We start from the raw sequence: 20,006 nt of genomic DNA on the forward strand, positions 1-20,006 counted from the left end.
CTTAACTTCTACTGTGCCAAAAGATATACATTAAATTTGAACCTTTGCCTTATTTGAAATTTCCTTGTGGAAGTGGGTATTGAAAGGGGTGCAGTTTCTGAGTTATTGTAAAGTGATCCAGTTTTCTTTGTTCTCTCGTTGCTTCCCCTGGACAAACTAGAGCATAAAAGTAAACACCAAATTCATGTTATGCTCAAATCATTCTCTAATTGTCATTCATATTGAAGTGCATTCTATAAATTGACTTTTGTTCCCATCTTAGGAAGAGGATCATTTAGGCCAATCCAGTCCTCTCTGACCAAAGCTGCTTTGTCTCGACCTATTGTGCCCAAGGTTCTTCCAGCCCAGGCTGCTAATCACCTATCTAGTGAGTATCCATGGCTAAGCATGAAGTGAATTTGCAGCCAGCCCCATGCTTCTGAGTGATACTTTTCTTTTTCCTTCTCAAATACATATCTCCTAAGCCCTTGGAAGGAAAATCTTGTAAGCTATTTACTTCTCACTTAAAAATGAGTTCTTTGAGGTAGATAGGATATTTTTATGATCTCAGCATGGGAATGTTAGTACTCATTTTGGAGAATCATTATAATCCTGTCCTTTTTCCTGTAGGTGCCATTGATTTGGCAGCTAAAAGTGCTGGTATTATCCCTGGGAGCCCACTTCCTGTTCTGGACCCTGAGGGTTTGCCTGGGATAACACAGTTGCCTTCAGAGGAAGTGACAGCCACAGTGACAGGACAAAACTTGGCTAGCTCACATCAGAATGGGGATGCCATATCAGCTATGGGGGTTTGTATCAGGAATATGTATCTTTGTAATTGAATTATGGAAATTATTATTGCTGTTTTTCTATCTTTTACTCTATTTTGCCTTTTTTTTGGGGGGGGGCCACTTAAGAACTAAATTTTATTGCTTAAGAAATTTCTAACACACAAAGCTAGGAGGGATAGCAAATATATTGAGAAGCCATATAGATCTAGTTGGAATTGTCAGCCAAGCATATAGATATTACTTATAAGGAATTATTATCTGTACTTATGTGGGAGGCATATTTTAGACACTTGATTGAAAACTAAATGCTGTACTGTGTTGTGAATGTCAAAAGCCAAAGTGATCTTAGATCCATTAACACAAATGTAATGTCCAAATCAGTGCCGTGAACCAGTGAGGATATTTCAAATATGTGTTAAGTTTGGTTACTCTGGTTTTTTTTAATATAATTTTGATTCATCACAATAAGCTTTTATATCACATTCATTTCTGAATGTTTAGTTTCTTTTTTTTTAATCTGATATATATATATATATATATATATATATTCATTTTATTATTTATTTATTTTTGCTGGGGCAATTGGGGTTAAGTGACTTGCCTAGGGTCACACAGCAAGGAAGTGTTAAGTAAGTCTGAGGTCAGATTTGAACTCAGGTCCTTCTGACTTCAGGGCTGTTACTCTATCCACTGTGCCATCTAGCTGCCCCTGCTGAATGTTTAATTTCTACCTCTTATAACCAGCAAGCCACCTAGTCTAACAAAAACAAAGTTTTAAGGGTTTTTTCCCCCAGCAAAGGGGTAAGCAAAGTATGTGGCCCTCAAGAAATTTTATTTAAAAATGTAAGAACCTTTTTTAAATCAAGGGGCTGACTAGATTTGACTCTCAAGCTGCAGTTTACTCATCCTTTTTTTTTTTTTACGTGATTGCATATGGAATATTATTGTACATTATCATTGTGATGAAAGAGAGGAAAGCATACTTTTCCCGCTCTTCTCCATACCTAATCTTATCCCATAAAAGGAACTATGTCTTAAAACCAAGGACTCATACAAAGTGGTTATGAAAATAAGTTGTAGTTTTTTGTTTTTTAAGCTGTAGTTCCTGTATACATGAGCTGCTATTAAAAATAATTGAATTCCCAGGACCAGATGGATTTACATGTGAATTCTACCAAACATTTAAAGAACAATGAACTCCAATACTATATAAACTATTTGAAAAAATAGGGAACGAAAGATTCCTTTTATGACGCAGACTTGGTACTGATACCTAAACCAGGTAGGATGAAAACAGAGAAAGAAAATTATAAACCAATCCCCCTAATGAATATTGATGCAAAAATCTTAAAAGAGTTTACAGAAAAACATCCCCAGAATAAAACACCACAACTGAGTAGGATTTAAATCAGGAATATAGAGCTGGTTTAATGTTAGGAAAATTACTAGCATAATTGACTATATCAATTAACAATTAACAAAAAATGATTACCTCAATAGATGCAGAAAAAGCATTTGATAAAATCTATCATCAATTCTTATTAAAAACACTAGAGAGCATAGGAATAAATGGATTTTTCCTTTAAAAAGCATCTATTTAAAACCATCCGCAAGCCTCATATGTAATGGTGATAACCTGGAACCATTTTCAACAAGATCAGGGGTGAAACAAAGTTGCCCAGTATCACCAATACTATTCAGTATTGTATTAGAAATGCTAGTTTCAGCAATAAGAGGAGGAAAAGAGATTAAAGGAATTAGAGTAGGCAATGAGGAAACCAAATGCTTACCCTTTGCAAATGATATGGCGGTATTCCTAGAGAACTCTAGAGAATTAACTAAAAAATCATTAGAAATAACTGCAACTTTTGCAAAGTATGCAGGATCCATATAAATCAGCATTTTTATACATCCCTAACAAAGCCCTACAGCAAGAGATACAAAGAGAAATTCCTTTTTTTTTAAATAACTTTTTATTGATAGAACCCATGCCAGGGTAATTTTTTACAGCATTATCCCTTGCATTCACTTCTGTTCCAATCTTTCCTCTCCCTCCCTTTATCCCCTCCCCCAGATAGCAAGCAGTCCTGTACATGTTGAATAGGTTGCAGTATATCCTAGGAGAAATTCCTTTTAAAATAATTGTTGATAGTATAAAATATTTGAGAATCTACCTGCCAAGGGTAAGTTAGGAACTATATGAGAAAAATTATATAACACTTTTCACACAAAGTCAGATCTAAACAATTGGAAAAATATCAAGTGCTCTTGGATAGTTAAAGCAAATATAATAAAGTTGACAATACTGTCTAAACTAATCTATTTATTTAGTGCCATACCAATCAAACTCCCAAGAAATCACTTTACTGACCTAGAAAACAATAACAAAATTCATCTGGAAGAACAAAAGGTCAAGAATTTCAAGGGAATTAATGAAAAGAAAAGCAAATGAAGATGGCCTAGCTGTACTAGATCTAAAACTATATTATAAAGAAGCGGTCATCAAAACCATATGGTACTGGCTAAGAAATAGCCTAGTTGATCAGTGGAATAGGTTAGGTTCAACAGGACAAAATAGTCAATAACTATAGCAATCTAGTGTTTGACAAACCCAATGATCCCAGCTCTTGGGATAAGAATTCACTATTTGACAAAAACTGCTGGGAAAATTGGAAACTAGTATGGCAGAAACTAGGTATTGACCTATACCTAATACCATATACCAAGATAAGGTCGAAATGGATTCATGATCTAGACATAAAGAATGATATTATTAAAAACAAAAAATAGAAGAACATAGTTTACTTCTCAGATCTGTGGAGGAGGAATTTGTGACCAAAAAAAAAGTAGAGATCATTATTGATCACTAAATAGATAATTTTGATTATATTAAGTTAAAAAGGTTTTGTACAAACAAAACTAATGTAGATAATGTCCAATGTGTTGGTGGAACTGTGAATGGATCCAACCATTCTTGAGAGCAATTTGCAACTATGCCCCAAAAGTTAACAAACTGTGCATACTTTTTGACTCAGCAATGTTACTACTGGGCTTATATCCCAAAGAGATCTTAAAGGAGGGAAAGGGACCCACATGAACAAAAATGGTTGTGGCAGCCCTCTGTGTAATGGTAAGAAACTGGAAACTGAAGGGATGCCCATCAATTGGAGAATGGCTGAACAAATTGTGGTATATGGATGTTATGGAACATTATTATTCTGTAAGAAATGATCAGCAGGATGATTTCAGAGAAGCCTGGAGAGACTTACAGGAATTGATGCTAAATGAAATGAGCAGAACCAGGAGATCATTATACATGGCAACAAGATGATCAGTTCTGATGGGACATGGCTCTCTTCAACAGTGAGATGATTCAAACTACTTCCAGTTGTTCAGTGATGAAGAGAGTCATCTACACCCAGAGAGAGAACCGTGGGAACTGAGTGTGGATCACAACATAGCATTTTCACTCTTTCTGTTGATGTTTGCTTGCATTTTATTTTCTTTCTTGGATTTTTTTTTTCCTTCTTGATCCAATTTTGTGTGTGTGTGTGTTTGTGTGTGTGTGTGTGTGTGTGTAGGCAGCAAGATAATTGTATAAATATGTATACATATATTGGATTGTAACATATTTGATATGTATTGGACTACCTGCCATCTTGGGGAGGGGGTGGGGAGGAGAGAAAAAGTTGGACAAAGTTTTACAAGGGTCAGTGTTAAAAAATTATACATGCATATGTTCTATCAATAAAAACCTTTAATAAAAATTAAAAACAATAATAATTGGCAAACTTCTATTATACCTTTTCTATTTCTAGGGCACAAGCGATGGATGCCGTGTTCCTTTCATCAGTATTCCCACAAGGCCTGAACAGGAATCTGTAGCTCAGAGTTTCCAGGTAAGTCCAAGCACTGTGAAGGTTCTAAACAGTGCCATGAACCCAGAATTCATCTCAAGTATATAAGCCCTGCATTCCTTTCTCATCTTCCACATGGTTCCATGACCTTTGTCCTACTTTTATTGTTTCCTGGAGAGCTCTAGAAAGGAGTTCATATAGCCTCTTAGTGTTTGTCTCATTTGAAATTGTCTTCATTGGCCTATCTTTTCTTCTTTAGGCTATTTCCTTCTCTTCTCCAAGTAAAGTTGTAGATTCTACATCTCACCACCATATTAGAACCATCTTTTGCCAATGAAGTTACCTTAACCTTTCTTGTGGATTCTGGTGTAGAAAGCCTAGGATTTGTTGACACTGGAATGCTGGTTTCTGAGACCTTTTTTATTAGCACAGCTTTTTGGGAGCTGAAGTGTTTCAGCTTTACCTTTTGACTTCTTTGCTTTCACTGGTAGCTTCAGCCAAAGCACACACTTTCAGCAGCATTGTGATGCTGTGGAAAGAGCCCTAAGCCCTGAGTTCACACTGCCATTATGAATGTAGGCAAGTCAACCCAGCTTCTCTGAGCCTCAGTTTCTTTGGACAAAATAGATCTTTTACTTCTAATATGGCTCTGAGTTCATTTTAGTGGAGAAAAGCAAGTGAGTCTAGGTTAATTTTACTTTCTGTATTGGTATTCCAATTAATAAATGATCACAACATAGGCTAGAAGTTTTTTCAGGATATTTGATGCACTGTTAGTCTTACCTCAAAATTATGATTTTTTTCTCCATATGTTACAAATTCTGACTTGTTTTTGTGATAATTTTTCTGTTTTTCTTCCCTCAGGGTTCATCTGTTCTATCCTTGTCTGAACTGTCCAAAGCCCCTCTCCAAAATGGTCTCTCTACTCCCCTTCCTACATCTGAGGGATCTAGTACCCGGCTTTCTCCACCCAATGTCTCTGCTCTACTCGACATTTCTCTTCCTGGACCCCCTGAGGATGTATTATCACAGGGAGAACCTTCGACTCAGATTAGTGATTCCATCATTGAGATTGCCATCAGTTCTGGCCAATATAGTAAGTAACAGTTCTGTTCCTTGGAATCAGAAAAACTCTTGTGTTCCATTAAAAAGAAATATATTACTGTTTAATAAAAGTCTCTACCATCTTCCCTGGGTCTTTAGCAAATTTATTGATGAATAGAGCACCAGCCCTGAAGTCAGGAGGACCTGAGTTCAAATCTGGCCTCAGACACTTAACACCTCCTGGCTGGTGATCCTGGGCAAGTCACTTAACCTCAATTGCCTCAGCCAAAAAAGATATTTGTCCTTGAGAAGCTAGTAGTTTAAATGAGAAATAAAAAGTCCTGTTTGATTCCCTTAAGGAAGCATGGTTTCTAGAAAGTAAGATGGCCATAAAGGATTATCAAACTATGCATACCTGTTGATCCAGCAGTCTCTCTACTGGGCTTATATCCCAAAGTGATCATAAAAGAGGGAAAAGGACCCACATGTAGAAAAATATTTGTGGCAGCCCTTTTTGTAGTGGCAAGAAACTGGAAACTGAGTGAATGCCCATAATGACTGGATAAGTTACAGTATATGAATCTTATGGAATATTATTGTATAAGAAATGATCAGAAGGATGATTTCAGAGAGTCCTAAAGAGACTTACTAAACTGATGCTAAATGAAATGAACAGAACCAGGAGAACACTGATATTTTTTTCTTTTGATTGAAATTTTAATGATAAAATATTCTTTTATAGGTGAAGGAGTCTCTCTTTCTCCAGCAAAATTGAATGGTAGTGATAGCTCCAAAAGTCTTCCATCTCCATCCAGCAGCCCTCAACAAAATTGGATTGCATCTCCCACTCATGATCCCCAGTGGTACCCCAATGATTCTACAGATTCTTCTCTTAGCAGCCTGTTTTGTGAGTTTCTCTAATAGAATACAATAAACTTAGATTCTTGATTCCCAGGGGAAAATTCTTCCCCAGGAACAAGCACTTGAGACAGGAACTTACTTCCCTTGTCTTGCATGGGTCATTTAGTTGATTAATGATCATTTGACATTGAAATTGTGAACTGATCGGGATATTTTATATTCTGACCTTTGCTCTAGTCTGTATTTTAAGGCCCCTTCCCCAGAATCTCGTGAACTACTTAGTACTTAATGCTTTATGCTCTTACTCCTTTAAGAACTTGTAAAGCAGTTCCCCAAAGTTCCTTTCCTTTCCAAAGACTTTCCCTTGTAGCCCTAATGATGGCAGTTTTTACGTATAGAGCATGGCTGTTGTCTCCATTTTGTACTCCTTTTTTTTTTCTAAATGATTTGTATATAGTGATTTTTTAAAATGCGTCTTCTAGTTTGTAAGTTCATTTTACTTATATATAGTCTTCTGCATAGCTGGTAATGTTATTTGTCAGCTCTACACAGTTTAGTCATGTTTTAAATATTCTGTAAATCAATAGATCTTGCTCCCCCTATCATAGTCTAACTCGAAGATAGGATGCACACTATTCAAATATACAAGACTAAGAGCAAAAATGAAATTTCCCTGTTCTTCTGCTATGCTTTACTTTGAGTATAAAATAGGACTTAAGTATACAAAATGTGATTATGATGCATAGAAGTCTATAATCAACCCAAGTTCTCAATTCACATCCTGAAATAACCCTAAATTGGTCTCTTGAAGCAGTTAGGTGACACAGTGGAAATAGCACTAGACCTGGAATCTGGAAGACCAAATGACTTATGTTTGTATAACTCTGGCCAAGTCTCTTAACATTTATGTTTGACTCAGTTTCCCGATTCTAAAATGGGACTATTAATTGCCTCTATTTCATAGGTTTATTGTGACACTTAAATGAAAAAATATTTGCAAAACTTTTAGCACAATACTTGGCACATAGTAGGCCCTTAAAAAATGCTTCTTTGTTGATAACTTCCCTACCTTCCCCAGATTAATGATAATTAGCATCATGTGCCTAACAATTCTTAAAAGAAATTTCAAAAATTCTGAATGATGAGTAGGATTTGCAAATATTTGAGATTAATTTGGGATTACACCTACCTTTCTTTTTCTACTGACTATACTAACTCTATTGACCTCTGAAGGTAGGAATGGTTCTGAGTAAGTCATATGCAGACATCAATTAAGTCAGGAATCAATTATACCTATATATTGTTACATCAATACACTCAGCATTGCTTTAGAAAAAAATTAAAAGTTTAGTAATTTTTACTTCTTCTGTCTACTACATAGCAAGTTTCATCTCACCAGAGAAGGGTCGGAAGATGCTTCCAACTCCTGTTGGGACTGCCAGTGGTACTTCCCTTCTAGGCCCTAGCTTGCTGGATGGAAATTCTCGGGACTCATTCGTCTCCCGGTCACTGGCTGATGTTGCAGAGGTATATTTTTTCATGTTGATTTTTTTATTGAGTAGCTTTGCTCTGATCTTGAATACTTTTTTTTTTAAACTTGTTTCACTCCCCTACTCCCCAAATTTGAGTATTTTTAGGTAAAGGGGTATATAATTATCTACCATTTCAAATCCTTTAGTCTCCAAATAGGGACTGATCCCAGGTGTGACTGGAGAGTGGAAGCTAGTTTACTTCCTACCCTCTAGCAACCACACCTACACTTGTCACCCTCCTATCCTACTTGTATCTAATGCTCCTTTTACTCTGCAAGCCCCATCCCTCCTCATTTCTGAAATCATTTGGGAGTAGTAATAACTTTGACAAGCACCTGGACTGGACTATTTGGACTGGGAAAATTCCTTACTCTTGTTTTCTATCATGTATTCTTCTTCCCCCTTCAGTTCTCCTCTTAGCTTCATAGCAAGCTAGTGCCCATTGAGTAAGAGCTTGTCTGTCCCCTTTTTGTTTTGCAAATAACCTAAGGGGTTGCTTAGGATGAAACCCAACCCTTTTCCAAACTTTCTTTTTGTGAAAGTTTTTTTTTTTTTTCATTTATGTGAGTTCTCAAACTTGGTATCATTTCTGATACTTCACTTTCTTCCTCCAGTATAAACTTAGCAAATTTTACTTTCTACTTCCCCATCTCTTGCTTCTTTATTCTCTTCTCTACTTACAGAGTCACACCATAGTTCAAAAATTCACCATCTTTTATGTGGACGATTGCAGTAGTCCCCTTATTAGTTTCCATGATTCAAGTTTTCTCTTTGGACTGTCTTCAAAATGGTGCAGGTCTTAACCACCACTTTCTGACTGGAGTCAGGCTCCAGTGACTCCCTACTGACTATAGTAACAAGTACTATTCCATATGTTTTTGGCATAATTTTTATAGTGTAATTATTAGTAGAACAACAAATGTGTTTAGTGTCATTAAATACACATATTAAGAGTGCACATTCAAGAATTTTTTTGCTGATAGAGTATGTGTTCAAAACATTTTGGAGACATTGCTTTAACACATTTTTTTTTTTCAGTTTGTAGTAAGTTTTATCTATTCTTGAAACTTTTGATGTCTTCCTTTATTGGACAAATCCCATAGTCCAGCAATATGAAGGTTCTTACAAATGAAGCAGGATTGTTAAGAGCCAAAAGAGTCTAGGCTTTAAGAAAAAGCATTGTTTATGCACCTTTGGAATGATTGAGCAGCATTATGGCATAGTGGGGAAAGTCTCTGATATAATATCTGAAGACCTGGATTCACTTACTGGTTTTGCTACTTAAAACGTATGTGAGCGCTTATAAATCAGTTAATCTGGATTTTAGTCTCCTATCTATATAAAATGAAAGAAATGTCTAGATAACTGTCAAGATTTCTTCCAGCTCTAGATGACAATGAGTTCATCTTTTTAAAAAATGCTTCGGTTTTTGCAGAGGTGATATTTTATATTGTCAGGCTATTGTTCTTTACCAGAAAGTTAAATGGGGTTGAAGCAGCTATAAGGATATATAAATGCTGCACAGATGCCCACTTAGTTCTTGCTCTAAGTTCACATTACTAAAATGATTCTAAGTTGGTCTGTTAGAACTCTGGAAGCTTAATGCTCAGTTTTCCAACAAATACTTGTTTGCACTTGTGCTAGGAGTTAGAGCCTTTACAGTAAGATAAAGTCCATTCTCTTCCCCTCAAAAGATTACAACTCAGTTTAAGAAGTAAGACATACACAATAATAACTATAGTCTCCAATGGCAATCCTTTGTAATATAAACAAGAGTGATGACTTCCATTTAGGGTTTTTTTCGTTCTCTATTCTTTCATAGTCTGGGACTATATTCATATCACTTCATATGCCAGTTGCCACATCACTTTCCAGCTAGTACATCCTAAGATTATAAGAAACTGTGTTTGAAGTTTAAAATATTTGCAGTGCCTGGCTGGTACATAATAGGCATCTGTTTGGTAGAACTTTGAGAGAAAGCAAAATATCACTCAAGTCTTTTGACTCCATATATCGGTAACAACCTGGGACTGAGTTCAATTGGGATGCTTAGGACACAATCCTATTTTTCATGTAAGTCATGGAAATATTCGTGTTATTTTCTCCCACCTCCCTAGGCAACAATGTGGCCTATGACTAAATTTGCAAGGAAACCTATGAAAGAAATTTGTATATTCAACAATGCTCTCACTTTCCTATCAAGTCTCCCAGAATTCAAGAAAGCATTCTTTGCTTAGAATTAGAATTACACATTATTTGCTAATCTAACATGCAGTATTTCCCTTCTTTTCTCTATCCTCTAGGTTGTGGATTCCCAACTGGTATGCATGATGAATGAAAACAGCATTGATTACATTTCTCGTTTCAATGACCTTGCCCAGGAATTGTCCATCACTGAGTCAAGTCGTCGAGAGGTCCTTTTTGATGGAGGTGGAGGTGGCCCTCCAGTGGGTGACCTCTCACAGTGATCATGCTTAGTGTGATGAACACAGTAGTGTTCCACAGTTAGGATGGACTGACATTATAAATTGACGTAGTATGGTTGTTCCTCTGATTATGGGGAGGGGGAGGGAATCCCAGTGTCCCACTCTCAATAAAGGCAGCATCTTCTAATATTTGAACAGCTGTGCATCCTAGAATCTATAGTATACCAGGAACTGATCACTGAACAGTATTAAAATTGAATTCCCATTAGAGGAGCTAGAGCTACTGATGTGATTGGAAAGAATCAGAACTAGTTCTCTGGAATGGCATGAGTTAAGACTGTTGGTAAGAGAACCCCCTTCTGAGGCACTTTGTGCCCATTTGTAATATTTTTAGTTCCATGTCAAGATTGGGGTACAGATGAAGATTAGTCTTATGTTAAAGCCTAAATTGGTTGTATTGAACATTCCAGTTATGTTTTTCTTTTTTAAAGGGGATAAGTTGAGAGTGCCTTGGAATAGCCATTAAATCCTGGAGAATTTTACGCCACACTCACTGGTGGGAGAGCCCAAGTCACTGTTGCCTTCCTCCAGTTAATTCTTTAACATTCTATTGCTATGTCTGTAAAGTGATGGGAATTTTATAATCCATAATGCATTCCTTCTTCCCTGGGGAAGACAGCACAGCAGCTCTTGGGCTCTCTGATTGTAATTGCATTCCAGGCAGATGATAGTGTGATAAAGGCCTTACAGTATCTGGGGTAGCAGGTCTTAATAGATGTCAATTTGTTGCAAAGATTTTTCCTATCACCAATTCTACTAAAATATCAATCTTTCCACAGTCCCCGAATTGGAGGTTTTGGTTGACTTGGTTTACAGGACAGGTAAAGAATCATGTCTTATGCAGATAATATTGATTTTTTTAAATTTTTGAGAGAGAAAAAGATCTTATATTTTGTGAATTAGGAACCATTAAAAAGAAAACCCAATTAAGTTATTTCCTTTCCTCTTCCACTTGCCTAGTTTCTTTAAGGGTGGTTGAAGGCATCTATTTGCTTATTTATGGATGAAGACCCTCTGTCTATAAATGCTTACACATTTGATGGAATTTTATTTGACATCTGAAAAGAAATCAAGTGATCCTTAATAATTGGGTAGCTTAGATGAAGTGATTTTTTTCTCTGCTTTTGGTTGGTCTCAGCATATGTTCTTCCCTTATTGTATACATGCTTAGTCCTCGCTTAATCTGTTACCAATGAGCACCTCTCTTCTTGCCCAGCATCTCTTTGTCCTATTCAAGAGAATTCAAGAACAGGGGATTTTGTTTATATAGGGTAGCCCTAGCCCGTTAGTACACAAAAGCCATGTCCTTTGTAGAGACAGGTCTTATAAAGTCCTACAGCTAATTCTTTATGTATCAGGTGAACCCATTTAATCTTATCCACACCTATGTCTTAATAGCCAGCAATAGTTGGCTCTGCTTTCACAATCCATTCAGGCATCCATGTGATGAAGTTCAACCTTGGCTGCAGTGTCATATGTGACTTCATCTCTCTGACATATTTAACTTTAGGTCATTACCCACTTAGCCTCTTGTACAGTGTTTCTATCTATTTTGCCATTAACAGCCACCTTTGTTGAAATTAAGAGCAGCCTTTCTTCCTCTTAGTAATATTTTTAAGTAAGGCTAGTAGTCTTTAAGGCTATTGTTAGTTACTTGTTAGCTTCTCTCCCCAACTATCAGTGACCCAGTCTTTGGATATACACAATTCATATAGTTTGGACTAGACAAGTGCCCAACTTAAGGCACTTAAGAGAACTCAAGGCTTTTTCAGGAGAAATAAAATATATATGCTCTATTCCAAATAGAGAATTGTGGAATCCCACAAATTAAGATTATTTCAGATATTCTAATCCCTAAAACAAGGGAGACATTGAGGGTTATGAAAGGAGAACATCTGGTTTCACGTTGTGGTTTTCGTCCCTTGTCTCTGAAACACTTTCCTGGAGCTCTTATGTGATACCTAAGGTATTAGTACCTTAGGAGTATAGCTTTTCCTAAATCTTAAGTAGCAGCACGTAATTAAAAATAAAGGAATATGGCACAGTTAGATCAATTGATTTGAACAACTGTAGTTGTATAGTCTTTAAACCAACCTCACCATTTTCTGGGTTGATACATAAGTTCTTCAAATTCAAGAGAGTTGAGGAATATTTCTTGTCCTTGATATCTGACTTAGTCATGGGTTAAAACTCTGCCTGCTGAGTTTGTATTGCTATTAGTCTTCATGAACTCTATACTCCAATGCTAAAGCAAAGGAGTTTTCTAGGAATATCGCCAAAATTAATGACCAATTGTGTCATGACCGTGCCAGTTGATGATACTTCTGACCTAGTTATCTAGTAGGAGCTCTGAGATGTTAAGACAAACAAGTGGAAACCAATTAGGCAAAGAGGAAGAAAAATATTATTATAAGCTTATTCAAAGACTTTAAAAATCATAAATTCCCGTGTTTTGAGTATTGGGCAGCTAGAACAGGATGGAAGGAGAAAGTGTCAACTACCTTGTAAGTTTCCTTACCAGTGATAAACATGAATTATTATAAAAGACCTTTGTTTTTCCCTTTGGCAACAAGTCACTTGGATGTTTTTACTTGCCATGATTAAGGGAAATTTCATAGTTTGTGGTGAAAAATGAATCTCCTTGCCTTATAAATATATGTATAAAAATAGAACTTTTTCAGAGAATCAAAAGTAGACCACATATGTCAGAAAGTAGAATTATTTTGTTCCATTCAAATGGACATTTCTTAGCCTTTCCATGTGAACTAAAGGCTTACTTTGTGCATTTGAGCTGAAAGCAGACAATTCCTTAAAAATTTTATAATTAAGATAATATATTTGGAATCTGTTGCAAGTTCTCAATTTCTGAAACTCCTGTTCAAATTCAGGACTGAGTAAGAGCCTCTGGGTCTTTCAAGGTTGATATACTTGGCCCCTCATTCTTTTGTGGAGTATACATGTGATGAGCATCTTGTATATTTCAAAGAATGCAGAAGCAAATAAATGCTTGTGTTTACAATGAGATATGCTAAATGTAGAATTTACTGTTCAAGAAGAGTTAATTGAAAACAATTAGCTTACCTGTATTTGTTCTGTACTCCTACATCTCCAGATCCTCTAAATATAGGAATTACTATTGTTTATGAGGCTACCCTAAGATACAAGTAGATGGATGGCCTTTTAAAAGCTAAATCTTAAAACCAAATCGCATCACTGAGCTCAAACTTGTTTTGCAAAGCAATAGATGTCTTGTATGCTGATGCTGGAAACCCCCCAGGAAGAAATTTAAATACTCGGATGCATTTCTAAGGGAATACTGCACTTTGGTGGTTTTTCTTTTTTGTTGTTTTTTTTTTTAAACAGCATCCCAAACCTTTGTAGCTCTCTTAATTTCACAGTAAGTTAAGTAAATTAAACCTTGGAAGCACTACAGCAACCTGTTATCATGTATTACTGAAACAGGATAACTGGCTTTAGAGCTTATGGTTTGGCAGCAGAACTTATTGCTGTTTCTTTGAAAAATAGTTAAGCCATATCATCTTAAGGTTTTTGGCTTGTTTGAGATGTGAATTTGTTTTATAGATTATAAATATACATATGCAGTGTATGTATAAAGCAGATTGCCTGTCCTTCCTGATTATTTTTTGTACCATATTGTAAATTATATTATTTATTCTTTACCAATTTTGAAAACAAAAAGGTGTTTTGGCTATTTAATATAATAAACAAAAGCTGTTAAACTTCCTATGTTTAAATTTCCAGTTCAACTTGTAAATCTGTTTTTATTATTGTGCATAAATACATACTAATACTTGATCTAATAAGTGTCATTTTCTGTTTGTTTTCCTATTTTGATTTGTGTTTTCTACCTGCATTTGGGAGGGGGAGGGTATAAATAATCTCTACTAGAATTTAGATTTCTGAAATAGCTACCCAGCTGCTAAAGAAAAATTACACCCAAACTTTTCTTAGGGAGATTATGAGGATCAAGTGAAATAATATTTGTAAAGTGCTTGCAAGGCACAGCACCTGACACATAAGCATTTAATAAACCTTCCTTTCATTGTAATGCCGGAGAAACTGAGGCAAGATAGAGATTAGAGAGTATTTAATATTTTATTTGAAAGAGATTTACTGGGACCAAATGAATCCATGGTTTGGTCCCAGGGCTGAATGAGACTATTGTCTCCGAGAATCCAGCAAACAATGTGAGTTCTCCACATGTATACACGTGGCTCAAATACAGGGAGTAGACTGAGGCAGCGGGGGAGTCAGAGTGCTAAGAGCAGTAAAGGGACTCTAACAGGGTGGAGGGGAGGCACCCTGGAGATGGGAGAGGCATCTGATAAAACAGTATTTGATATTCTGATAGATTAGGATGGGGAAAGAGGCATTCTAAAATATAAGATCGTTTATCCTTATCAAATATTCTGATGATTAAGAGGGAGGGGTGGTTTTGTAGGATTGAGCAGAACAATTGAGGCAAGAAAATTTAGGGAAACAGGGAGTTAGGACAATAAAAGAGAACTGTAGCACAACACCATGTATATCCTTATGACATTGCAGTAGTCCTGACTATGTCTTTCCACTAGATTCCAAACTGAAGGAGTATAGCTTCCAGGGTGGCCAGCACAAGGTCCCCCTAACCTTGGAGAAGCTTCTGTCGTAACCTGTCAGTGATTTTAAAGTTTTCTGGCTTTGGAATCTGTGACCCAAGGTCCACCTCTCCCCCAACCTTGGAGTATTATTATTCTGGCAATCTGTCAATGAATAGGAAAGTAATATTTCTTCCCTTAGATTTTAGAGAAGATAAATTAGCGATCCAGAGGTCCTCCGACTTAAGAATGCTATTGTTTTGTCAATGATTCTGAAGTCTTCTGGCCTTAGTCCTCGATTTGCTAGTCAGTGATAACCAAATTCCTGAGACCACTCCTTAGTTCTACCTCTAGGTCATAAAATTAGCATATCAATGACATGAAGAAATGGATACATTTGTCTCTTTGTTTCTGGTCCCTAGCAAAATTCTTCTGGAGCTTAGCCTGCTTACATAGGCAGTATAATTACAATAAACTTTGCCCCTAGACTTGGATATGGGTTCAAACCTGCAAATACTTTTTAGACACCTCAAGATACCCAACCTTTTAGGGTTCCTTCCCAATCTCAACAAAATGACTTAAGAATTTGCACAGTATTTATTGCCTCACTTAAATTCAATTCACTCACCGAGTAGTCATTGAAGAGCAAAGGATAGATGAACTACAATTTTAGTAGTAGCTGTACAGATTGTACTGGTCAGTACAGTTAAGCAATGAAGCCATTTTCTTCTTCCCTGCCTATCTACCTTTCTTCCTCCCTCATCTCTGACCCCAATCCCGGGGAGAAAATATCCTTCCGTGTGGGGATTCTGTTCAAAGAAATGTAAATTTTATTTTGATCACTCTTACCTAGCAAGATATCTTGAGTTTTGGGGAGCTAGATTGTTTTCCTCTACTTATTGTTACCACCCCAACTCCCCAAAATAACTGGGACATTTAAGTCTTTTATGATTTCTTGAAGTATAACTCAGAAAAACCAAGTTTTGTTAAAGCCCATTGGAATTCAAATGGAACTGTTGGGGTGTGAGAAATGAGAGTTGAGAGATTCCATACACACACACACACACACACACACACACACACACAGCAATGGGATCCCACTTGGCAGGTTGCAAGTTTTGCGAATTCTTTGCAAAGCCCAATGAATACAGGCTAGAGGTTTGTGGCAAGAATGGATTTATTTACGCTAAGACGACAGCTTTTTTGGCAGGCAAGATCCTGTCAATGAGAGGGGTGAAACTATGTCCCCTTTAATCTGGAAAATAATCATTCTGCCCCTTTGAGTCCTGGCTTCCAAGAGTCCAGAGAGTCTAAAAGAAGGCATATTTTCCAAGCTGGGTTTTTCTAAGGTAAATCACCACCCCCCACCCCCCAAATTGATAGCCAGTTCCTTATTCAGGAAGCCTTCAAAGTGATTTTCATTCAATTAGGAGATCTGGGTCTGATATTGAGTGGCTGGGGACATTGGCTTTCTTTTCAACTTAGATTTCTATAAAGTACAATTCTAAACTCCATATTTTTGCAGCAGTCCTAAGTGGTATGCTTTGCTTCTTGGCACAGCCGCCTGCCAGGACTCCTGCCCACTGTGAAGAGATCTTCTCAATGAAAACCTATTGTTATATCTCTGCCAGCACCTTGCCACTGAGGAAGTCACTCTTCCTAGCAGAGCTGACTCCTCAGTGCCAACAAAACTTCCTTTTTTGCCAATAATATTTCAGGTTTGTGAATTCTTTTACATTGGACCTGCGCCTCTGATCAAAAAGGGATTCCCATAACTCTGCACTGCCACTAGAACTGCATCACTAAGACTATTGCAAAGATGGGTTTACACTAGGAAAATATCTTCATCAGTGGGCAAAATCCTGTTAGGACTTCTGCAAAGGTTTACACTAAGAAAGATCCAGCAGGCAGTCATCTTTTATTAGCCTTATGAGGTTTGAGGCTGAGGTTAGAGGCTGGGAAAATTAAGAGCTAATTTTCAAGTCAATGGAGGGCCTAGGCCCAAGATCTCCAAATGAATGAGACTATTATCTGGGAGTCTTCATGAATGGATGGGCCCCTCCCAGGAGAGGCCAGGAGAGTTTGAGACCCCCATCGCCCTTCCCCCCAAAAGATTAAAAGGGACACAGTTAACATCAGAACTACTTGACTAAGCCAGGAAGCACAAATCACTCTGGCTTTAACAGACCCACCAGCCTAAGAGTTCCAGGTTTGGATTTTGATGGGCTGAGTGTTTGTAAATATATTGTTCCTAAATAAATTTGTAAATTTACATTTACATTCCAATCAAAAATCCTGAGGATCTTCTAAAAAGTAGGCTATCTTTGGCCTCTATTCTTAACTAAGCCATGATTCACTGGAATGGGTTTCAGATTAACTTGAGACATGAAAAGAAGACCTTAGCTTAAAAAACCAGTCTTCCACTTCATCCAAAGCCATAGGTAGTTGTGTAGACCTGTGTTTTGCCACTGGACTTTAATGACTGACTAAAAGAGAGAGGCTGGTGACATTACACTGCTCTGCCTTTAATTCAATTTGCTTGCAAGTCAAGATAGCGCCTTCCTGATGTCACTGGTCCTCTTCAAGAATGAAGAACCCAATCTTTCTTCCTCCTTTTCTTCTCAAAAATAAGTTAGAGTTATATATAGAGAGATTTTAAACCTAAGATATTTTTATCTCTCTTTGTGTCCCAGACACTTTCACTTCGGTATCCTTATTCAAAGAGTCTTAATACAGGGTTAAAAATGAAGATTTAAAACAAATATACAATTGGAAGTTGCTTCTTGTTAATTACACTTTTCATTTTGTAAATAATGATGTGTCTGGGATAATAATACCTAGTTCAAAATAAACTTGCAACAAATTCACAATGGCCATTCTCTTTGATAAAAGGGTAGATAGATTTAAGGAAAGAGGTTACAGAAAATGAAGGGATGAAATAAGACACCAGGAATGGTAAATAGGAAGTAATGTTGGGAGAGTATATAGTTAACTCATAATTAACCCAGGAGAAAGGAAATACTCCATAAGGTAGAGAAAGCCTTTGTCTGGCAGTTTAGACCAACCAACTAGCTAGAATAAGGAAAATAGCGCCATTAGAAGGAAGACACTGGTTGGGGGAAAAAAAGAGTATCTCATAATGGTTTTAGTCCCAAAGTAAACTTAACAAAGATTTTTATCATAAGCAGATCTTTTATAGGGGAAAAAAGCTTTGGGGGCTTCTCTGAGAAGTAAAAGCAGGAACTCAAAGGGAAGGGTTCGGAGTCTGGTAGAGAGTACCTGGCTAAAGATATTCTAATCAGTATCTCTTACGTTGTTAGAAGATACCCAGAGAGATGGAGAGGTGGACTACAGGAATAAGTAGAGTTTGGGAATTATCTGATAATAATCTGATCTATCTGATAATAGAATTATCTTTTCCCGATGGAGAAAGAAGAGGTTCATCAAATACTAGTATGAATGCTTTCTGATCTCTAATCTCCCAAAAATGTTAATTCATACCAAAAATCTATCTCCCTTTCAAATAAAAGCTGAGAGTGAACAGCATGTCTTCAGTTGCTCAGTAGACAAAAAACAAAGGAAACAACTTAAAAGTGCTATGAGGCTTCAGTGAAATAACTGAGTAATTATTATCTAGGAAAAGCTGATTGAAGATTTTCCTACCTTCTCATTCTCCCTTTCCCTCCCTAGCACTTCCTAACTAAAAATACTCAGATGCTGCTATATCTAGTAAGTGTTTATGTTGGGAAGAGGCACCAAAGAAGATGAGAAATTAGATTAATTCTTGATCTCTGAATGGAAACTTTGTCCAATAATTTGATCCAACAATCATTTATTAAATGCCTATGTAATAATTCCCCCATTTCGGAGAGTTTAGGTTCTGTTAGGAGGTAAAGGCAAAAGTTAAAAATAAGGAGGAGGTGTGTGCAGAGAGAGGAAAAAGTAATGAAATCAAAAATAGAGATGAGCTTTTGAGGAAAAGAAAAAATAAATTCTGGCTAAGGAAAAAAAAAAAAAAAGGCAGCTTCTTCCATGCTATTTGCTTTCAGTCTAGCCACCTCCTATCTGGTTCTAAGACATTTTAAAAACATAAACAAGATTGGTCAAAGAACTTACAGTTCTCAAGAGAAAAGACAAATATTAAATGATAGTATAATTTTTAACAGCTGCCAGAGGATGTACTTTAAGGTTTACAAAACAGATCACATGCTATCCTCACAATCACCCTGAAAGGTAGGTATTAATAGGCCCTTTTAAGATATGGAAAAAGCGAGGGAAACAAAATTAAATGACTTACCAGGGGTTAACAGTTAGGAACTGCTTGAGGCAGGATTTGAACTTCAGTCCTTCAAGTTTCCAGGTCCAGGATTGTTTTTACTACCCAAGCACTTTGCCGTATCAGCAAGTGATTTTGGGGAGATGTTCATATCCTTTGATCAAGTTATCTATCGCGAAATGGCCTTTGATTACTTATTTCTGATATTTATTTAAGATGTAACCTTTAAATGTTTTTTTAATATATAAATCTTTCCAGTTACCGCTTTCCTTCTTATTCTTGTTGTATTAGTTTTGTTTATGCTAAAGAACTTACCTTCCAATTCACAGATATAAGACCCGTATAAGGCGATGCAAGGGAATAATTACGGTGGCACTCCAACTGAGTTTGGAAATTGAAAACCAAGACTTCCAAGAAACGTCGTTGAGGAGGCAATTGTGAAGAAGGCTAGAAGAAGCCTGTACCCGCCTCTTACAAAGCAGACCGTATAGAGCGGCACTCACCTCCTCCAATCCGTCCTGGACTGAATTGGGCTGGGATGGGCCGGGGCGGAGGGGAGATGTTAAAAGATTCCCTCCCTGCAGA

The 20,006-nt window shown here is 36.8% G+C and overlaps 1 protein-coding gene and 1 long non-coding RNA gene across 3 annotated transcripts in view; one reads left to right on the forward strand and one right to left on the reverse strand.

Annotated features, from left to right (window-relative positions):
- Positions 1 to 14,366, forward strand: part of CRAMP1 (cramped chromatin regulator homolog 1) — a 112,086-nt gene extending 97,720 nt beyond the window's left edge. For both annotated transcript variants that reach the window (XM_051969455.1, XM_051969454.1), the window contains exons 15-21: positions 263 to 367; positions 610 to 788; positions 4,589 to 4,669; positions 5,492 to 5,723; positions 6,414 to 6,578; positions 7,914 to 8,059; positions 10,368 to 14,366. In XM_051969455.1, coding sequence (XP_051825415.1) covers positions 263 to 367; positions 610 to 788; positions 4,589 to 4,669; positions 5,492 to 5,723; positions 6,414 to 6,578; positions 7,914 to 8,059; positions 10,368 to 10,532 — 1,073 coding nt within the window. In that variant the 3' untranslated portion in view covers positions 10,533 to 14,366. The remainder of the gene's footprint in view (positions 1 to 262; positions 368 to 609; positions 789 to 4,588; positions 4,670 to 5,491; positions 5,724 to 6,413; positions 6,579 to 7,913; positions 8,060 to 10,367) is intronic.
- On the reverse strand, positions 11,570 to 19,826 carry LOC127543397 (uncharacterized). The gene is made up of 2 exons (XR_007949223.1): positions 19,737 to 19,826; positions 11,570 to 11,778 (listed from the first exon to the last, which is right to left on the reverse strand). It is a non-coding gene; the product is annotated as an uncharacterized LOC127543397 (long non-coding RNA).
- Positions 19,827 to 20,006: the final 180 nt, after the last annotated feature.

The sequence above is a fragment of the Antechinus flavipes genome, chromosome 1 (assembly GCF_016432865.1).
Source record: "Antechinus flavipes isolate AdamAnt ecotype Samford, QLD, Australia chromosome 1, AdamAnt_v2, whole genome shotgun sequence".
NCBI classification, from domain to species: Eukaryota; Metazoa; Chordata; class Mammalia; order Dasyuromorphia; family Dasyuridae; genus Antechinus; species Antechinus flavipes.